This window comes from Pochonia chlamydosporia, chromosome 7 (genome assembly GCF_001653235.2).
Source record: "Pochonia chlamydosporia 170 chromosome 7, whole genome shotgun sequence".
Lineage (NCBI taxonomy): Eukaryota > Fungi > Ascomycota > Sordariomycetes > Hypocreales > Clavicipitaceae > Pochonia > Pochonia chlamydosporia.
The window spans coordinates 2,367,306-2,387,792 of NC_035796.1; the positions used below are offsets into that span (position 1 = coordinate 2,367,306).

General features: G+C 51.5%; 7 protein-coding genes across 7 annotated transcripts; 4 read left to right on the forward strand and 3 right to left on the reverse strand.

The window, feature by feature from the left end:
- Positions 1–569: 569 nt before the first annotated feature.
- On the forward strand, positions 570–1,480 carry VFPPC_09459 (translin family protein; the record flags this gene model as incomplete). Its single annotated transcript, XM_018287992.1, has 4 exons — positions 570–744; positions 796–892; positions 941–1,083; positions 1,152–1,480. 4 exons carry the CDS (start codon positions 570–572, stop codon positions 1,478–1,480), a joined length of 744 nt encoding a protein of 247 aa, XP_018139352.1.
- Positions 1,481–1,862: 382 nt separating this feature from the next.
- VFPPC_09458 (hypothetical protein) lies at positions 1,863–6,319 on the reverse strand (the record flags this gene model as incomplete). Its single annotated transcript, XM_018287991.1, has 2 exons — positions 1,863–4,571; positions 4,637–6,319. 2 exons carry the CDS (start codon positions 6,317–6,319, stop codon positions 1,863–1,865), a joined length of 4,392 nt encoding a protein of 1,463 aa, XP_018139351.1.
- Positions 6,320–8,632: 2,313 nt separating this feature from the next.
- VFPPC_09456 (golgi transport protein Sly1) lies at positions 8,633–10,955 on the forward strand (the record flags this gene model as incomplete). Its single annotated transcript, XM_018287989.1, has 5 exons — positions 8,633–8,672; positions 8,726–8,939; positions 8,994–9,379; positions 9,432–10,272; positions 10,328–10,955. 5 exons carry the CDS (start codon positions 8,633–8,635, stop codon positions 10,953–10,955), a joined length of 2,109 nt encoding a protein of 702 aa, XP_018139349.1.
- A 736-nt stretch (positions 10,956–11,691) lies between these two features.
- On the forward strand, positions 11,692–12,792 carry VFPPC_09455 (IEC3 subunit of the ino80 complex, chromatin re-modelling domain-containing protein; the record flags this gene model as incomplete). The annotated part of the gene is made up of 2 exons (XM_018287988.1): positions 11,692–11,876; positions 11,964–12,792. The coding sequence occupies 2 exons, from the start codon at positions 11,692–11,694 to the stop codon at positions 12,790–12,792; spliced, it is 1,014 nt and encodes a 337-aa protein (XP_018139348.1).
- A 617-nt stretch (positions 12,793–13,409) lies between these two features.
- On the reverse strand, positions 13,410–14,939 carry VFPPC_09454 (isocitrate dehydrogenase, mitochondrial precursor; the record flags this gene model as incomplete). The annotated part of the gene is made up of 3 exons (XM_018287987.1): positions 13,410–13,834; positions 13,901–14,437; positions 14,525–14,939. The coding sequence occupies 3 exons, from the start codon at positions 14,937–14,939 to the stop codon at positions 13,410–13,412; spliced, it is 1,377 nt and encodes a 458-aa protein (XP_018139347.1).
- Positions 14,940–17,390: 2,451 nt separating this feature from the next.
- On the forward strand, positions 17,391–19,405 carry VFPPC_09453 (GMC oxidoreductase; the record flags this gene model as incomplete). The annotated part of the gene is made up of 2 exons (XM_018287986.1): positions 17,391–17,962; positions 18,037–19,405. 2 exons carry the CDS (start codon positions 17,391–17,393, stop codon positions 19,403–19,405), a joined length of 1,941 nt encoding a protein of 646 aa, XP_018139346.1.
- Positions 19,406–19,450: 45 nt separating this feature from the next.
- Positions 19,451–20,233, reverse strand: VFPPC_09452 (short-chain dehydrogenase; the record flags this gene model as incomplete). Its single annotated transcript, XM_018287985.1, has 1 exon — positions 19,451–20,233. One exon carries the CDS (start codon positions 20,231–20,233, stop codon positions 19,451–19,453), a length of 783 nt encoding a protein of 260 aa, XP_018139345.1.
- Between the last annotated feature and the right edge of the window lie 254 nt (positions 20,234–20,487).

Sequence of the window (20,487 nt, forward strand, 5' to 3'; positions counted from 1 at the left end):
ATAAGAATCTCATCTCCCCTCTTCCTTTTCACTCCTTTCTTCCCTTCCTCTCCAGCTCTCTTTGCCGTATGGCTTAGATCAAGTGTAGTATCTGTTCTTTTCAGTTTAATCTCTGAAACGCCCCTCCCGGGGGGCGAATTTCGCTGATTATGCGTATTTTTGGTCAGATAGGTTGAGAAGACCTCTGCGTTTACGTACGACTTCTTGGCCACTGTGTCCCTGGTATTACACTGCTTCCAGGTGATGCGAACGGTGTTTGTTTTGCGATCTGTTTTCATTGCTGTTGGGCTTGACTTGGCTGTGAAGAAGATGGTTGCATGCAGGGTGCTATACACCTTATTAAATACCAAAGTTCTGAACACGCACTTTGATCTTAAAATCCAATCTACGTAGTCTTAAATATAATTGCCTTTGCAGACATTTCGTAAACTATCTTCGTGGCAACTCAACATGTGAGTGTGCTTCAAGTTCACTTCACCAAACGACTTGCCCCACCACACCTTCATCCAAAATTCAACCTCACCTCTCCCTCCCACTTCATCACTCATCCATCACCATCAACGCCCACCATGGCCACCCAATCAACGCTCCTCGACCCCTCCATCTTCAGCTATCTCGAATCCAAAATCGAAGAAGAATCCCTCGTCCGCGACACCCTCACCCAAATCGTGCAAAAGCTCGAACGAAGCGTCGCCTCAGCCCAGGGCCTCTTGTCCCGCGTCCACTCCACGCCTCGATCTCGCTGTACGCTTTCCCCCAATCTCACAAACCACCATCTCCTAACTGAAGTCACAGACCCCGCCCTCCTAGAGCAGGTAGAAAATGCCATCAAGGAGCAAGTCGTCACCGTCAAGGAACTAAACGAAGTCGCCTCCAAGCACCCCTACTACAAGTTCGTATCATCCTTTCCAGTCTATAACCTCACCACTGACATCTCCAGGTACAACTCCAAATGGGCGCGAACTATCCAAAACGCCATTGGAACAACGCTCTACTGCGCCTGGTTGGGCGGTTTCGCATCCGACCCCAAAGCTGAACTCGGCCGCTTGCTCACTCTCGAGGAAGTCGGTGCCATTTTCTCAGGTACGTCACTGTAGTCTACTGAAGCGGCGCAAATTCGTCATTTTGACCAAATCTAACCGGTATCCTAGTCCCAACCAATCTCAAGGACCGCGATGCATTCCATTTCACCATAGAGGAATACCTCCTCTCGCTGACTGATCTTACCCCCGAACTGTCCCGTTTGGCTACCAATGCAGTCACACTGGGTGATTTTGAGCTGCCCATGACCATAAGCGCGTTTGTTAAGGATATATTTGCAGGGTTTCAGCTGCTCAATCTCAAGAATGACATCTTACGAAAGCGCGCGGATGCCGTCAAGTATGATGTGAAGCGGGTGGAGGACGTTGTCTATGATTTGAGTTTGAGAGGTCTCGTGGCGAGGCCAGCGGGGGATACTGAAATGAAAACCGGCGAGTGAACGAGTTCATTGGTGTAGTGTGGAGGAATTCCGCAAAGGGGCAGTAAGGACTGCATCATAAAATATGGGTTATGGTTCGCAAAACTATGCATAGTCATTTATCACTGGGAAACGACAAGGTTTACTTGAACTAACAGAAGGGTAATATTGATTTAGCTCAGACCCGTGAGCAATGCATGTCATAGTGTACATTCCCATTCCACCCCTTCCCACTGTACAGTTGCCGTGGATAGTATGCCATGCTCCTTGCGACCTAGCCCGACACTCTCAACGTAGAACCATTTCAAGTAGCATGAACCAAAGACCATAAAAGAAAAATCAAGTCTGCTCCAAACGCCACATGCTAGGGTTTTCTCTTTGCAACTTCTTTACAGGTCTCAACTTAATCATGTCTAAACGTACACTTATCTCCGCGCGCACATTTACCCTGCTGCCAGAATGTACACGCCTTAGTGCCAATGAGGGCCTTATTGGCGGGCTTATGTGGTGGTAGTGTTGCCTTCTTCTTCCTGATGTCTTTCGATTCTCGTTCACCCCGGTCCCAATCTCTTTCATTCGATGGCGGTGGTGGTGGGGGAGGTGGAGGCGGTTGAGTTTGCGGTTGGCCTTGTGCCAACTGTGTCAGCATCATGAGCTGTTGATAGGATGTGTCATTAGGGTTGAGGTTGGCCAGAGGGTTGGTGTTGGATGACTGGGCTTGTTGTTGGTTTTGGGGTTGGTTGATGGCCGCCAAAATCGACTGGAGCTGACTGTCAGGCATGGAACCTGGTTGGGGGTGAGATGGGCCAGCTTGTGCTTGACCGGCGGCTTGGCCACCAGTCATTTGTTGCAGAAGGGCGAGATACGGTGCATAGGAGTCCTGTTGCTGCTGCTGTTGTTGTTGCTGGTAATAGGCATTCCAGTCTTGACCCTGGCTGGGAGGTTGCGCCGTGGCACTAGCGACAAGTCTCAGAGCATTTGCCTCGGCCTCAGCCCGGGCACGCTCTTCGTCCAGCTTTCTTTGTCTGGTGGCGGCTTCCTTATTATACCCGAGCCACCATTCACGGACTTTCTCTTCATCATGGGCCAGCCATTCCGGTGGCGCGGTGGCTGGATATGGTTTCCCAGCCAAGGCTCGAGCTACTGATTCGATGTGGTTGCCAATCATCTGTAAATTGGCATCCGCATACTGGTGTGGGCGAGAGAGATCGACATGTACGGGGTTCGGATCTCGCCAAGTCTTGACCTTGTCTTGCTGAAGGCAGGCAAGCACCTGTTCTTCGATGCTAGGGCCCGCGGCAAATGGAAAGTTATGTGGTGTTGACCCGTGCAAAGAGGACGAATAAGACGAATGGTGAGAGCCTGATTGATTCGGCGCACCTTTGAGTCGACCAAGAATATCGTCCAGTTTATTCGATGGGTTGTTCTTGGCCGCAATTCTCTTGAGTGCTGCGCCCAGCGCTTGCTCAACTCCCAGATTCTGCTCGTCTCGCCATCGAAGCTGCAGTTCCTCAAACTTGGCACCTTCGGTCGGAAGGTACCCAGCTTTCGAGTCTGCCGAACCAGACGACTCCGGCGGAGGTGATTTCGGACTTGGGGGAATGTCGTCCACATCAGTGTAAATCGCCATGAGCTCTCGCTGTCCACGTGCAGCAATCGCCTTCTGTTCGTCTGTTTCGAATGTGACATTGCCTCCACGAGTGACATAGCTCTTATTTCTGATATCGGATGCCAGCTGTGAGAAATCCGTAGCCACAGGGCCAACCCATGGCTGATAAGGTATATCATCATCGTCGTCGTCCTCATCGACATCAGCACGTTGTTTCAACACCATGCCTTCGGATCGGTCATCCGCAGCATCCCGAATCATGTTGATATCACGTCCTTCATCTTCCTCATCATCTTTCTGAAAGATCTTGATTTGAACAAGCTCTTCCTCGGGCTTCCAGCTGACGCGTAGCTTTCGTCGAGCCTCTTTGCGGAGTCTCTTGACTCTTTGTTCCGGGGTCTCCGAACTGTCTGGACTTTTTGTATCCTTGGACGTTGCAGGTGCCGCCTCCGGTTTTTTGGCGTTGATTGAATCTAGCAGCGATGCAATTCCGGACAACGCGCTGGAAGAACTCGACGGTATCTTTGGTGGAGGGACTTTGGTCTCAGGTTTTGGTGCACTGGGCTTGGCTTCCACCTTGACAGCTGACTTCCTCACATCAGGTTTGCTCTTATCATCAGAGGATGCATTCGGGCTATCAGCCCCTACAGGTTCGGGTTTGCTCAGGGCCTTCGCAGTGGGCCGCGATTTTCCGGGGAGTACTGAAGACGTGACCGGCTTTGGTGCCATCACCTTGGTAGTAGGTTGCTTTGGCTGAGCTAGCTTTTTGCTCAGGGAACCAGCTCCTGCTTCAACTGCAATCTTCTTGACTGTCCGCGTATCACCATCATCGTCTCGTGCCCGCTTGGTTGGGGGCCCGTCTGATGTCGATTTAGACCCGGCCTTTGCTCGGCTAGAAGCGGAGGTTCCTGTGTATCCCGTCGCCGTCGCCGGTTCGCTTGCTTTCTGAAATTTCCTAATCTTGGCTGAAATCTCCCGAACAAGCCCCTTGACTTCCTCATCACCTTTGTCCTCGAGTCGCTTCCGCACGGAGTCGAAATTGGTCGTCTCGACGATCTTCTTTGTTATTCGGAAATGGGTGAATAGCTCCAAGACGATCTTGGGGAGCTTTCCGGAGAAGTCCGAGGCTTTAATAGACGAGATCAATGCGTTGACTAAACTCAGAACCAATTTTTGATGCCCGCCGAGGTTGTCTAGTACGGCGTCGTCTGCGTGTTCAACGGTGGCGTCCAATGCCCGGTACAAAGCCTCCTTTTTCTGTTCGGCTTCTACTTTCTTCTTCTCGATAACGCTTTCCGATTCTTTGTTTTTGATGGAGTCTTCCAAATCGACTTTGCTGCGGTTCATTTCAGTCCGCAACTTGACGAAGAACTCGCCAGCCTGCTGGACACGTCCCGCGATGAGGGCGGAAGTCCGTGAGGTGGCTTGGTCGATATTAACGATTCCAATGGTGTCCCAAACGACTGCTTCCACTGGGTCGGAAGGTCGGGAGACCGGCCGAATCTGTGATCCGAAAGTTATTAGCACAACGACAAGAAAACATCCACAACAACAACCCGACAACTTACCGGCTTATTTCGCTCGTCCTCCAGCTCCTTCTTAGCCTTCTTCTCCGCCTTGTTCTTCGACGCTTCATCTGACTTGAGCTGCTCCTTAAACGCATCTGGACCGGAAGTTAACGGGTACATCTTTTTGCTCTCTAGACTAGTTGGAAACTCACGAGGATACTCGGTATATTTTGGTTGCCGTTTGCCCAGTGACCTCATTGATTGATCGTACTCATCCAGCAGGGTCTTTGCCTCCGTGCGCCGCTCATCAAGCCCGCCCTTGTCGAGCGACGGTCGATATTTACTTGTAAACCGGCCTTGGACCTCACAGGGCAGCGAGTAGCCTAGCTCTGGTACCATTGGCTTGCCACTTCGCGGCGGCAAGGCTACCAAAGGCGCCAGTTTGTCATAACTCTTAGGCGCGGGAAGTCTGACAGTACCTTCGTAAACCATGTGTGGCAGTCCTTTGATTGATGGGTATTTAGCTTGGGCCGTCTTATTTCGCTTCGTAAAATCGGTAATTAATTTAACTTCCTCAGCAGAGGGCACGGGGATGGGTAGGGCATCCAGGTCTTCCGCCCGCTTAGCCGAAGATTCCACTGGGAAATCTGCTATTAATGGTACAGCTTCCACCGTCGGCGCAGGGCTCTCGGCAGCCGCTTTAGTTGCTCTTTTTCTCTTTTTGGGTTGGACAGATTCTGCAGTTGGCATTGGCGATGGCTGAAACTGTTCGGAACCAAGTTCAGATGGAGCATGACCTCCCGCTGGCAATGACCCGGAAATACTTGACTCCATGTGCTGTCCGGAGTTATCAATAACAGCCAAGTGGCCGGGAGGTCCTGGTGGTGAGCTTTGTCCTGGATGAGAATAACTTGCCAGCTTCTGCGGTGTAAAGCTTGCCTGGTCTATGGGCTGTTGTACCTGAGGGAGCTGATGGTTTTGAGGACGATTTGGTTGTTGCTGATGCTGTGGGTAGGCGATATGTGCGTTGGGGTCTTGGCTGAAATGACTGGGCTGTCCATTTACATTGTTCTGTACAAAGTTTTGCCCGTGCGAGAATGGTTGCTGATGATGCACAGGAGGGGACTGCTGAGATTGACGCGAGAAGGCTTGATCTTGCTGGAAACCAGCTTGCAAACCATCGAAATGTTGGACCTGTGGATGGTTGTGCTGATTGGTGGCACGAGAATGAAGTTGATTCGAATTATATTGAGGCGCTGTAGAATTAAAAGTCGACTCATGCTGAGCAGGGAATTGAAAATCATGTTGTTGAAAGTTTTGTGCGTGTCCATGGGGATGGTTCTGCACCTGATTCAAGTTCAGGGTGCCTTTGCCTTGTTGCCCATAGATGTCGGTGTGCAAATTATTGAACGCTGGATCAATCACGTCTGGTCCAGCTTGACTGAACTGCTGGTTCAAACCTAGAGCGCCATGGGTACCGTGGAAGTCGGCTTCACCTTGCGGGTGATGCAAGCTGCCACCAAGGAAGGCATCGCCCTGGTGCGGCGTGGGATTGAAGAAGTTTTGTGCATGTGCATCTTGGGGACTGCTGATGTGTGGAAACGAGCCAGCGTGATCAGCCACAGACTGTTGCCAAGCCTGATTAGGATCGAACTGGCCATCTTGGCCTCCATATGAGAATCCTCCTTGCCATGAAGTTTGCCCTCCTGTGCCGTTCTGGCCCGAACCGGGCCAGGACTGCATTTTATGTGGATTTCAGCCGTCGCCCAAACATGCAATGACGAGGAAGAGCGAGGCTGTAAAAACAAAACTCTAAAGCTACCAGGGCATGTTAGTGAGAACCACCGACCTAGGTGAACACGCGTTGGGATGTGGGAATGTGGCCATCAAGATCAAGAGAATGAAGTCGACAGATGCACGTCCAAAACCACATAATCGATGGCTGTTGGTTGGAGGGAAGGGGTTCGTTTGTGGAGGGAGCTGGTGCATCTGGCAAGGGCAGAGGTCAAGTACTTACTGGTGGAATTCCTATGGCAGGTGACCTCGAGGACAGCAGGAGGTGTTAGCGGTAGAATGTCGGCAGACAATGTTGGCTGGCTCCACTTCGGGCACTAGTCCACAAACAGAGATCACGCAGGGATTTGGATGGATGGCTCGAGGACGGTCGGCGGACAGTGGCAGATGTGTGCCCGCCAGGACAATCTATTTGGGAACAAATATTAGTACCAAGTCAAATTTCTTTCTGGACGGCGACGTGAATGGAGAAGTATGCAGTCCCAGGGTATTTCAGGTGTGAATGTTGATGGTGAGCTTTGAGTGTGCCAGTGGCAGCGAGATGTTGATTAGCCGACTGGGCTACACCAGGCTGAATTGCCATTTCCATCACAAGGCGGCTGTGCTTGGTGAAGATCGACGGCATCTTCGTCTTGAACACATGCGCGTGCGCGTGTCGACGACCCAGTACTGCGAATATGCCATATGCCACAATGGCAATTCTTGTCCGGATCGACGCAGACATTGTGGAAGAAAGGCGAAAATTCCCGTTCCTGGCAGCGGCAAGTTTTGACGTTGCGCCTGCAGTAGCTCTCTGCTCGGCTGCTGTAGAATCTCAAAAGTGCGTGCCAATGGGAACCAGACGTGGTCAACTCTGAGCTCTTTCAATGCAATCCTCCGGGTCCAAACGCAAAAACGCGAAGGACTTTAACTTTTCCATCATGAGATTGACTCTTTTTATCACATTCATCTCAAGACGCAACCTGGTGACCAGGTCGTGGCCCAAGACACGTGATACGTGCCTTTGTCATGGCTCTTCTGCCTCCAAACTGGCAGGCAATTGCTGATGCTCTGAAATTCGACGGACCTGGCTCCAAACACTCCGTCTCTTTAAATGGCTAGAAATGACTAGACTGGTGTCGATAGTTCAACTCGCGGCTTTAACGATGACCATTTAAAAAAGGGCGGTCGCAACTCATTAATGCGAACGCCGAATCACAAGATACAGGTTGACGCGGCTTCCATTCATACTGGTGACAAATTCAGGGGTGGTTGGGCTGAGGAGCGAGAGAATCAAGTCAATCGCGCTCCGCATATCCCAAGCCCACTGATGGGTGAATGTGCTTTGGGGGAAGGGGACGGAGTAAGGGGTTCGGAGGTGAAGCATACCCAACGGCCAAAAGCGGCTTTCGCAGTGGTTTAACCTTTAATTCTTTTCAAGAGCTGAGCTGTCATGACCCTCTCGTCCTCTGCGCTGTTTACAAGATTATTGAACGCGCTTCATGGACCAGACGTCATGCGACAACCTGCTGACGAGTAAGGGCGACAAATTACTGCGGCAAGTTGGAGCCTGGCGAGGAAAAACAAAAGACGGCACCAGATTCAAGCTGTGCCGCAGCCTCCCGATGATTACTGACGCAATACGGCTCGCAACAGATGGCGATGTGTGAAGTGATGATGAAGAGCTGTAGTCGGCGATTGAAAAGTCGACGCTTGTTTCGCGGGAGCAGGCGACAAAGCCTTGGTGTGGCCAGAAATGTCAGGCAGCAAGGCGCAAAACCTACCTTGAACGGTAAATTATGGCCCAAGGAAGCTGGCATGCGCGCCATCCAATGACATGGCAGCGCCACAGCCCAGCCAAAAGCTCCTGTCCCAAAGCTCTGTGCCAGAATTAACCAAGTTCCAGGTTGACACCGGATCTTGAGTCGCTCCGGACTCCGCCAAAGTCTGTCTGATTGGGCTCTGCCTTGAGTGGCCGACGTCAACGTACACTGTGGCCACTGTTGCTCTTCGGCAGGAAGAGCTCCATGCTTGAATAAGTTGTCAACCTGGACTGGTGTCTGGTCGGCTTTGCTTGAAATCGTAGCTGAGCAATTCACAACATCAGCACCATCAAGTGCCCAATATTGTCGCATCGCAGCCCTGCCACTTCATTACAGCTTCTCCCCATATTCAACTTTATTTCTGTCTACTTCTTCCCTGGCCTTGGAGCGGTCGTAGCCGCGGTTCCCAACACCCCACCTCCTCCTGCTCGCTTCCTCGCTTGACAGCCAGGTCGTAATAATGGCTTCCAAAGGCAATTCGCTGCGGGATCGCCAAACTGGTAGGCACCTTACTCGCTGTGTCTCCCATATTGCTACTAAACCCAGTTTGCAGCCTCTCTCAAGAAAATCCTCAACCTCAACGAAGTAGTGGAATCCAATGAGTCCACTCAGCAGGCGAGCGCACTTCATGCGCCAGTTGCTCCCATACTGGACGCCGATGGCAACCCTATCTGGAAGGTGCTCGTATTTGACGACCTTGGTCGAGATGTCATTAGCAGTGTCATGCGTGTAAGCGACTTGCGGTCCATGGGCATCACTATGCACATGTAAGCTTGCTTTGTGACAACTATACAAGGCTACAGCTAACAAATAGTGTCCAGGCACATTGGAACTTCACGGCACCCTATTCCCGATGTCCCTGTCATTTACCTTGTCGAACCGAACTCGCAAAACATTCAGGGAATTACGAGCGATCTCCAAAAAGGGCTTTACTCTCCTGCTTATATCAACTTCCTCTCTTCGATTCCCCGCGTCTTGTTGGAGGATTTTGCATCGCAAACAGCAACTGCTGGCACATCTGAGAACATTGCCCAGTTATTCGATCAATATCTAAATTTCATAGTGGCGGAACCGGATCTCTTCAGCCTTGGTATGCAAAAGGCACACACGTACTGGGCCCTGAACAGCGCAACTACCAGTGATGAGGTGCTTGAAGGTCTCATCGACAGGGTAGTAAGCGGCCTTTTTAGCGTTGTTGTAACTATGGGTATGTTGTCCCAGGTCGATACGTTTTGGCCTTGCTAACATTTGTAAACCAGGCGCCATCCCCATCATTCGTTGCCCAAAAGGTGCTGCTGCTGAATTAATAGCTAGTCGCTTGGATCGCAAGCTCAGAGACCACATTCTCAACTCAAAGGACAACCTGTTCTCCAACACAAGACCAGCCGTGTCGGGGACGCCCAGCTCGCGGCCGGTCCTGATCCTACTCGATCGAAACATCGACCTAACACCAATGCTATCTCATTCTTGGACCTACCAATCTCTTGTTCATGATGTTCTCAATATGAAGCTGAATCGAATCACCATCGAAACGCTTGTTGATGAGAACAATCCCTCCAAAGGGACTACGAAGAAGGGATACGACCTGGGCACCAATGACTTCTTCTGGGCCAAGAACGCTGGAGTTCCTTTCCCACAGGTCGCAGAAGATATTGATGCCGAGCTTACAAAGTACAAGGAGGATACGGCAGCTATCACCAGAAAGACTGGAGTTTCAGACTTGGAGGATCTACAAAATGATGCCGGTGCCAGTGCGCAACATCTCAAGGCGGCGATAACACTACTTCCAGAGATGCGAGAGCGTAAAGGCTTTCTGGACATGCACATGAACATTCTCGCGGCCTTGTTGTCGGGAATCAAGGACCGCCAATTGGACAACTTTTTCCAACTGGAAGAATCCATCATGAAGCAAACGAAAGCTCAAATAATGGAAATTATCAAGGATGATAACAAGGGCAAGGAGCCCGCAGATAAGCTTCGATTGTTCATTATATGGTTCTTGAGCACGGAGCAGGAGGTCAGTCGAGCAGACTTTCAGGGCTTTTGCAAGGCTCTCGAAACAGCCGGCGCCAATACATCATGTCTGCCCTATGTTCGCCAGTGAGTATCAAGAGCACTTTTGTGACCAGGATTGCGCTAATGTGAGATGTTCAAGGGTTCGCGCGACAACCAAGATGACGCAGCTAGCCACGATAGATAATTCCAACCAGCAAGCACCATCATCTGACTTGTTTGGCCGATTCTCTTCCATATCTACACGACTTGCAGACAGGCTAAAAGAAACGGGTGTTCCATCCGGTCTGTCCTCCAACTTTGAGTCCCTGATATCGGGTGTCAAGAACTTCTTACCAGCCGATCGAGATCTTACGGTCACAAAGATTGTAGAATCAATCATGGACCCGTCCAGTGCATCGTCGTCAGCCATGGCCAAGACAGAGAATTACCTTTACTTTGATCCCCGCTCTGCCAATGCTCGTGGCACCATGCCACCGCCGAGTGCTGTACGATCAGGTACCGGAGCCAACGCCCCGGGTGGCATGCCAGGCGCAGCAGGCCAAGGGCAATCGGCAACGTTTGGACAACGAAGGCAAGGATTTACGGAATCAGTGGTATTCACCGTTGGAGGCGGCAGCATGGATGAGTACGGTAATTTGCAGGAGTGGGTTGCACGAACAAATGACCGCGGGAAGAAGCGGGTTGTGTATGGCAGTACAGAGCTTTTGAATGCCAGGGAATTTCTCAAGGATGAATTGGAGAGGCTGGGTAACGAAATTCCAACATAAAAGGGCGATTAGTGTTAATAGAATGGGAGCCCAAAGGTCAAGGACAATTGATAAATGCCAACATGCACATGTGTAGTGATGTACCCTACCCTTTGGAAAAGTAGCAATCAAAAACACATGCTGCACATTAGGAAGCAAAAAATAACCTTGTCCAATTAAACTCAAACTACAGTTAACCCAACATTTTAGATAGATGGGCTATGCACGTTTCCTCCCCATCAAATCCGGAGAGACAGACTCGCAGTTCAATGTTGCGAGTGCCCACCAAGCCACAGCTCATGATGGGGCGTGGACCAACCAAGGGGCCGCGATGCACGCATTGGAGGCGCCGGAACTGACACGCACCACCAAAGACCAGTGCAGCACCACACCACTCTCTTTTTCTTTTGCTCGCGTTCTTCCTCCATCACCTCCCGTAAAACCTTTCCTCAACTCGCACTCTCGCTCTCCATCCATCAAATCCCCGCCGACACCACCATCCCTAGACCACGGGGACAGCGTCACTCTTACAAGTTCCGTCATATTTTCCACGAGTCGCAAAATATCATCAGCTTCATTTTCCGCGAGCGATTCCCCTGCTCCGACAGGAACCACGTTCAATCCGCGCGACAGGACCCCGTCGGTCACAAAGCCCCATCACGACATTTTGTCTCGCAATCGAATTGGGTTATTTTAACAAAGACTGGTTGAATTGACTGCTTCCAATTCAGTCATTTGATCGATTTGCGAACACATGATGGACGGATCTCCCGTCAAGGCTGAGGAGTCGGCCGACCACCGCAAGAGTGGCTACAAGTCATGGAAGAAGAAGTACCGCAAGATGCGCATCGTTTTCGATCATAAGATGCAAGAAGGCGAGGATTTACACAAGCAGGAGGACAAGGCTTCTGCTACAGTCAAGAGAATAGCCGTTGAGAATGAGTATGGCTGCTCCCCTCCCTGTCTGCATTTCGGCAATCCACGACCATTCTGATGCATCCAAGACTCATGCTAACTTACATTGTGCAGCCGCCTCCTAGATCTTCTACTCGACATCAACAACTCGCCCCAGATTCCACTCGACAAGCGAGTAGATGTATCCCTCAAACCGTCCGCTGCCGCCAAGGTCACCCTGCCACTGGACGCCAAACACACGACGCAAAAAGAACAAGCCATCAAGAAACTCGAGGAGCTCCTCGAAGACATCCCTCACACATCATACACCTCCGCCAAGGACTCCAAGCCCTCATACATCAACGACTTGGCTGCTCCGGACGGCGAATCCTTCCCCGCAAGCTTCCTGTCCGCTGACGACATTGACAACTACATTCACGATGTCGACAGCGCAATAGATCCAGACACTCACATCCCCACGCTTGCACCGCGTGCCCATCCCACCACCAACCCCATCCAGCACGCACTGCTAAAGAACCCAACAAGCGTGACCAACTGGCTGCGCAAGCACGCGCCGAAAATCTTCCTCCAAGACGGAGAAGCTCACGACGGCGATGACGAGGGCCAAACGGGCCATCATACAGGCGGCCGTAAGACGCGCGGCAGTAGAGGCGAACGAGGCGGCGGTCGTGGTCGCGGCAAGCGAGGCAGCCTTGCATCCAGAATGGCTGACCGGGAGCGGGAACGTGATCGTGACCGTGGCGACTGGGATGCCAGTATGGATGAGGATCCTGATTTTGGTACACCCGTGGGAAGAGGGAAGCGCAAGAGAGTGGACGACCCAGGCTACAGACCCGGCGGGTCTCTTGGTCGTCCAGTGAAGAAGAAGAGAAAGAGCGATGTGGACGGCACACCAGCCGCCCGGAAGTCCAAGAAGGAATCTGGTACACCAAGGGGCGACTAGTTACGTTCGTATGGGAATTCAGGGCGTTGCGTTGAAGGGATATATGGCGTTTGGTAATGTAAGGATAATACGCGAGGGTTATTGGGGGGAAAACGACCTTTTTTTGTTAGAGAACATGGCTACTGGGTAGAAGGAGGTGATGGTGTTGATGCTTATTTCATGCGTGTATACTAGATTTATTTACGGGCATTCTGTTCACGCGTGCTACAAATTTCCTGTCTTGACTGATAATAGATGTGTGTTCCAGATACGCGTGCTTCTAGACTTGGCTAATTTGATATGCGAAGCCTATCCAAACTCATTCCCAGAAATAGTAGGCTTCATGGCATATTGGTCATGATTTGCTATACATCGTATCTACATGCTACTAGATCAGACAACCGTCTTTACTCCCGTTACATGTGCCAGTTCTACCTGTATGCTATATATGGAATCCCAAAACCTGGGTTTGCGCGGAAATATTCCTCCTGTAATGCTAAATGTATATATACGCCTTATATAACGGGAATCAAGAAAGGCGCAGGGTATTCATTCCACCGCTTCTCCACGTTTAATGTCTGTCGTTTCCGTGTGCCATTGCACTTTTCTTTTCTGTTACTTGCATCCTGGGAGGGTTTTTACAACTTCTCCTTCAGAATGTTCTTCATGCGGCGCTCAACGGCATTGAGGTACTCGTTGGTGGTGACGTAGTCGGAGCGCTCGTTCTTGCCACAAGCCAGGGCCAAATCCTTGGTCATGATGCCGTCCTTGTCGACGGTGTCGATGCAGGCTTGCTCGAGGCTCTCGGCGAAGGCGACCAGCTCGGGGGTGTCATCGAGCTTGCCGCGCTGGACGAGACCGCGGGTCCAGGCGAAGATGGAGGCAATGGGGTTGGTGGAGGTTTCATTGCCCTTCTGGTGCTCGCGGTAGTGGCGGGTCACGGTGCCGTGGGCGGCTTCAGATTCGAATGTCTTGCCGTCAGGGGTGATGAGGACGGAGGTCATGAGGCCGAGAGAGCCGAAGCCCTGGGCGACAATGTCTGACTGGACGTCACCGTCGTAGTCTGGGTATTTGTTAGCACCTGAGTTTCCTTGCTGGGGCTGGACTTAGAATGGAGGCTGAGACTCACTCTTCAGAGCCATGATGTAGCCACCCTTGCTCTTGACCATCTGGGCAACCATGTCGTCGATAAGACGGTGCTCGTACCAGATCTTCTTGGCCTCGAATTGTTTCTTGTACTGGGTGTCGTAGAGCTCCTGGAAGATGTCCTTGAATCGACCATCGTACTTCTTAAGGATGGTGTTCTTGGTGCTCATGTACAGAGGCAGACCCTTGTCAATGGCCAGCTTGAAAGAAGCGTGGGCGAAACCAGTGATGGACTCGTCAGTGTTGTACTGGGTCTGGGCAACGCCGCCGCCGTTCTTGAACTGGAAGACTTCAATCTCCTGGGGCTCGCCACCCTCGGGGGTGAAAACCATGGAGAGCTTGCCGGGCCCGGGGGCAACAAGATCTTTGGCACGGTACTGGTCACCAAAGGCATGACGACCAATGATGATGGGCTTCTCCCAGCCGGGAACCAGACGGGGGATGCGAGGAATGACAATGGGCTCACGGAAGACAGTGCCGCCCAGAGCGTTTCGGATGGTGCCGTTGGGGGACAGCCACACTGTTGCACAGGCCTCGTGTTAGCGGGATTGCATCAGTTTGTAAGCATCGGGTGGTCAATGCAAAAGTCTCAGTGACAGTTACGTACTCTGCTTCAGCTTAAACTCCTCAACTCGAGCCTCGTCGGGTGTGATGGTGGCACACTTGACGCCGACAGAGTACTTCTTGATAGCCTCGGCTGCATCAATGGTGACCTGGTCGTTGGTCTCGTCACGGTATTCCAAACCCAGATCATAATACTTGAGGTCGATATCAAGGTAAGGATAGATGAACTTGTCCTTGATAGTCTGCCAGATAATGCGGGTCATCTCATCACCGTCGAGTTCCACAACCGGATTCTTGACCTTGATCTTTCGTGCGGCAGCCATATTGCGTGCTGAGATGGAGAAAGTGCGGACGGCACCAAAGGACGGAGCAAATCGGGATGGAGAAGCGCGAACAGATGCAATTGGCACGCGGCGAAGGGGTAGGGACGAAGAGAAAAGTCTGGCGGCAGAGTTCATGGTGAAGGAAGAAAAAGAAACGCGGCTCCAAAGAAAACGAAGAGGGCGAGTCAATTAATTGATGCACGCTATTCCGACAAACCAGACGGCGGAACGCGGGGCTTTTCGTCGGGATGGGATCGAATTCGCAAGGGTTTGGAGAGGGTAGTCTCGGTTCGGAGCAGTATGAGTGTGGGGGAACCCGCGGGGGAGCGGCTGCTTCGGCGGCTACGCGGGTTGCGCTTTCCTCAGGATAAAGGCTTATGCCGAGGCCTGCAGGGCGGAAGGAGCCAGTGGACGGATCGCGTTATTAATGGGAAGGTGCGCTGTTCTGTCTGTTCAAAAGGGAAAAGCAGGGCTCGTCAGCAGGTGGCACAAAAGGAGAAAAATAAAGGGCAAGATTCGAATCGATCGCGAGAAGAAAAGTTTCAAAGTTTATACGGAGCAGACTCCAAGCTTTTTTGTTGTCGTGTCCTGTCCTGACCCAAGCTAAGGAAATTGTCTGGTCTCCTCCCTCGACTCGCCCAGCGCACTTTTTCCGCGCGTGACTGACGTGTGTGGCAGCCAACCTCCAAATTGTGCCTGAAATGACGTACCTGAGCAAAAAAGATGCTTGAGCCGCAGCGGAGCAAGACAGCAGCAACCAGACTGACAGAGAGGCAATTGCGTCGCGAAATCGAAGGGGTTCGTTGAGTTAAGTTCTTCGAGGGCTTGTGGAATGGGGTAGATGCTGATTTTAGGCGCAAATTCAAATCGAGTCACTCAGCAGCTCCGCGCGGTGAGATAATTATCTGGCCCTGCCTCGTCTAGCCAAGCTCGCAGACTGGCCAGCCTGGTTTCATCACCACTCGCCTCCAAACAACAAACTAGCACCAGACAGCCCTTGTCACCTCGGACGGCGGTCTCGGCGCCGCAGCCAGGCCGAAGTGTGGGCTCGGTGACCGGGGCTGGGCAAGGTCTGTGTGTGCGTGCCAAGCTCAAGTGCTTGAGTGCTGTCTTCAGCCATGCCGCAGACTTGCCCAATTGATGCCACCACATTGACGGCGGCTGGGACGCTGCGAGTGTTGCTGCAAAGGCTGCAACAAATGCTACAACAGATCCAACAGCTAACCCAGCGCCATACTGCTGGGCGTGACCCTGGAGACGCCATCGTCGGTCTTCTTGTCATGGGTTCGGTTGCTGCAGTTGGTGCGAATGACTGATGCTCACACAATTTGCCCCACCAAAAGTTGAGGCGGCCACCGGGCAATTGGCTCAGTACCATCCATCCCGTCCGCCATCCATGTCTTGGATGTTGTCGCGCATTGTTACACCTGAACGGGTGGTGTGATTTGATTCAGCAGTCTCGGGGGGAGCATAAACAAAAGGTTGCATGAGGGGTACATGCATCCTTCAATGCCAGCTGCCGTAACAGGTATTACAGCAGATCCAATTCGTCTACATCGATGCGGAGAAAGGTGAACTAAAGGCATTATCGTGTCTCGTGCTTCGTGGTCTCCAACGGACACGGGTCACGGCCAAGCAATTTTCCGTTCAACATTCAAACCGCCTCAAGCGACGAGAGGCGTTTTCGATGACAACTCATCGCCATGGCATTCCAACATGTAGGACTCTACGGTAGTACCTCCGTGGTTACGACCGTACCGCCGAAGCCACTAGCTGAATTGCAGTCATAAAGGTATACCAGAAGTTCGACTTGCGAGGACCAACCCGCCAACTCAACTCCATTCCTACTGTAGGGTAGCACTTCTATTTGCCTAAGATGGAGGATTGGTAAGTAGATGCTTCGTTTGTGGCTTAACCGCAATTGAAAAAAAAAACCACTATTTAGCATTGCATGTAGTGTAGCTGCATCTTCACATGCCCGTATCGACTGAAAGTGCCGCTAACAAGGAGAATGAGATATATAGTACAGCCACTGCAGAACCTCTATGGAGCTCGACGGTCCACCAGGCTTGGTGATTCCCAGATGATATCCACCAAGAAACTCCGATATCGCAATAAAAAGTATAAAATGATGCCCTTGAACAATTAAAATTCAAACGACTGTTTTGGCAATCTCTTATCTTGACGTTGCGCACATCGCCGAACACCATCAGCATGTGTCATAAACCCGCCTTAATACCGCTGGACGTCAGAGTCCACAACAGCCGGGACAGTAGAGCACAGTGTGTGCTCGGATTCTCACCATGAAATCAGAGAGAAAGGCGTTATTCGTCGTTGGAGGACGGCATATGAGACATGAGACGCCAGATTAGTTCTGAGCACAGTTACAGTGACAGCGGTATCATATTCATAAGAACATACCAGTGCTACATTCCAGTGAGCACACGACACTTCTTTTGAGACGCGGGGAAGCATCTGCACAGTCATGACTTATACGAATAGAGTATATCATAGCTTGATTAGCCAGGAGTACAGAACTCTTCCATGTTGCATCTATCATGACGTTTGGAAGGATTGGCTTTGAAGATGCTGCCTACATTGGTTATCCATGTTTCCCTGATGCACCTGGCACTGGCCGCTTCTAACATCCAACATCCTTCCCCTGACGACGGTCATACACGGCCAAATATTTCTTTCAAATACTTCGTTGAAGCCGTAACATCTCTACTTGGAGGTGACGGGGCGACTCCATCTCCTCTTGGCTACCTACAAGGGAAGATCGGTAAACCCCAAGAGTTCGACTACATCGTCGTTGGCGGAGGAGCGGCGGGTACTGTCATAAGCTACCGCTTAGCTGAAGTTGGATATGATGTGGCTTTGATCGAAGCTGGCGAATACCATGAGTACTCTAAGCCCGCCTTTGGATCTGTCCCTGGACTTGGGGCCGTGTTTGCTGGCGCCAGTGCTTTGACGCAGTTCAACTGGACCGACTGGGAATTATACGCAGAGACACGGGATAGTACAGGTGGCCGAATGATTCATATACCTCAGGGTAAAGGCATTGGCGGTTCTTCGTCTCTTAATTATATGTTGTACGGTATCCCGCCCTGGAGCTTCTTCGATAAATGGGCGGACATGGTCCAGGACGAGAGCTACAGGTGAGAATGCAACCCCTAATAAGAGCTAGTAATCAAGAAAAGAAGAATACTAAGATCTTGCCCGTTATGTAAAGATCAGATAACTTTCAGCAATTCTATGCCAGAAGCGCAACGGCTACCAACCGCACGCATTCGGCTGGACTGTCGGTATGGAATGACACTCGTGTCTTTGACAATACGGATGGGCCCATTCAACTCAGCTACACAAACTTCATATCACCATGGACACATTGGCTAAAAAGGGGCTTGGACGCCACTGGGTTCAGGCGGCCAGTCGACACTGAACCCTCCAGTTTGCCTTTCTATCTCCAGCCCCAACTGACAGTGCGGCCAGATGATGCCTCAAAGAGTACAGCCTCAGAATTCATTCTCAAGGCGAAATTGACGAACCTGGCAAGATTAAGGGTATTCACGAGCACAGAAGTAACCAAAATATTCTTCGAGAAAAGCAAGGCCACTGGAGTATACGTCACTTCCTCTGGAAATGAATCTCTGCTCAAAGCAACAAGGGAAGTCATACTCTCTGCTGGCGCTGTAAAGTCGCCCCATCTTTTGATGGTGTCGGGGATAGGCCCGGAGGATATCCTGAGGGAGCACAACATCACCACGATATCCTCTTTACGGGGTGTTGGTCAGAATCTGCAGGATCATGTCTATTTCGGCGTGTCATATCCTGTTGCTGTTGAGACGGCTGATGCTAGTGTCACCAACATCGAAGGATTCAACAAATCGCTGCGACGATATGAAGCATCCGCGAATGGTATACTCAGCTCCAATGGCCTCGAGTTGCTTGCTTTTGAGAAGCTGCCTCCGAAATATCGTCATTTTTCGGCACAAACCGATGCTCATCTCTCCGAGATTGGACGAGACTGGCCAGAAGTAGAGTATATATCCGCCAACGGTTACATTGGCAGCTATCAAAGCGACTTGTTCCAGTCATTCAACGGTACCAACCATGCCACCATCCTAGCCACCCTTTCTGCACCAACATCAAGGGGCAATATCACAATTCAAGCTGCAGACATGTCACAACCGCCCATTATATCCCCAAACTGGCTAGAGTCCAAAGCCGACCAAGAAGTAGCAATCGCATTGTTCAGGCGTGCACGAGATATATTTCTATCTCCCGTGCTACGAAGCATCCGCTTGGGAGTCGAATCGTGGCCTGGACCGGACGTACAGACGGACCAACAAATCCTTGACACGGTTCGGAGATCATTTTTCACGTCTGGCCACTTGGCTGGAACATGTAGAATGGGCCAAAGAGGTGACGAGGCCGCCGTCGTCGACAACGCAGCCCGTGTGCTTGGTGTTCAGGGCTTACGAGTGGTGGATGCGAGTTCGCTGCCCATATTACCACCAGGCCATCCCATTGCGACGATGTACGCCTTTGCAGAGAAGATTGCCGACTCTATAATCCGCGAACAAATCGGCATAACATGACCGGCCCTCAAGAGCAGACATCGCACTGCAAGACCTGGCCGATATCTATTCCGGATACACCATCTTCCTACTCACGCCTCCATCAACAACCATTTCCACGCCACTCACACCATCCGCATCAACCAAATACTCAACCGCCCTCACCACATCCTCCACCCTGCCCACTCTCCCCGTCAAATGCCACCGCATATCCTCCTCGCTCAGCCCGTCCTTCCACCTCCCACCTTTCTCATCCGCCTCCCTACACTCATCACCAACATGAATCCACCCCGGCACAAGAGCATTCACCCTCACCCCTCTCCCACCCAACGACACCGCCATGCTCTGCGTCAGCCCCAGCAAACCCGCCTTGGTCGTGGAATACGCCTCATTATCAGGCTCGCTCATCAAAGCCCTCGTCGACGAGACATGTATCACGCATCCCCTCGCCGCAATCAGCATATCCAGACACGCCTGCGTCATTAGCATCGGCGCCGTGAGATTCGTCTCAATGCTCTTGTTCCACTCCTCCAGCGTCATGTCCTGAAGGGAGAGACCGCCCACGCCTCCCGTGTAAGCGGCGTTGTTAACCAGACAGTCGAGATGGCCGCCAAAGAAGGACCGCGCTTCTTTGACGGCAGAGGTAATGGCGCTGGGGGAGCGGAGGTCCGCTGCGTAGGTGGAAAATACTTGGGAGGAATGGGATTTTGATAATACGCTGGCTGTGTGTTCTAGTTCAGTTGTGTCGTGGTCGATGAGGAAGACGCGGTTGTTGGAGGCGAGGAGGTGGCGGGTGAGGCCGCGGCCGATACCGCGAGCTGCGCCTGTGATGAGGAAGTTTTTGGGCATGATGGGTTTTGAGATGTTGGGAATGAGAATGACGGTTGTGAAGATGTAAGTGAGAAGTTGGGTTCCTGATGTAATTGATGGCATTTAGTGCCCCACATCTGTTCTAACTCTGTCCTGTACTCGCGAGAGGTAATTGCCCAGAACACACTAAGAAAATATATGCTACGATCATGTGCAGTGCTGCGAGTATCGTGGTGTAATTCGTAACCTAAATCCGTGACCTTGCACTGCAAAAAGTCATGAGCATTCCGCGG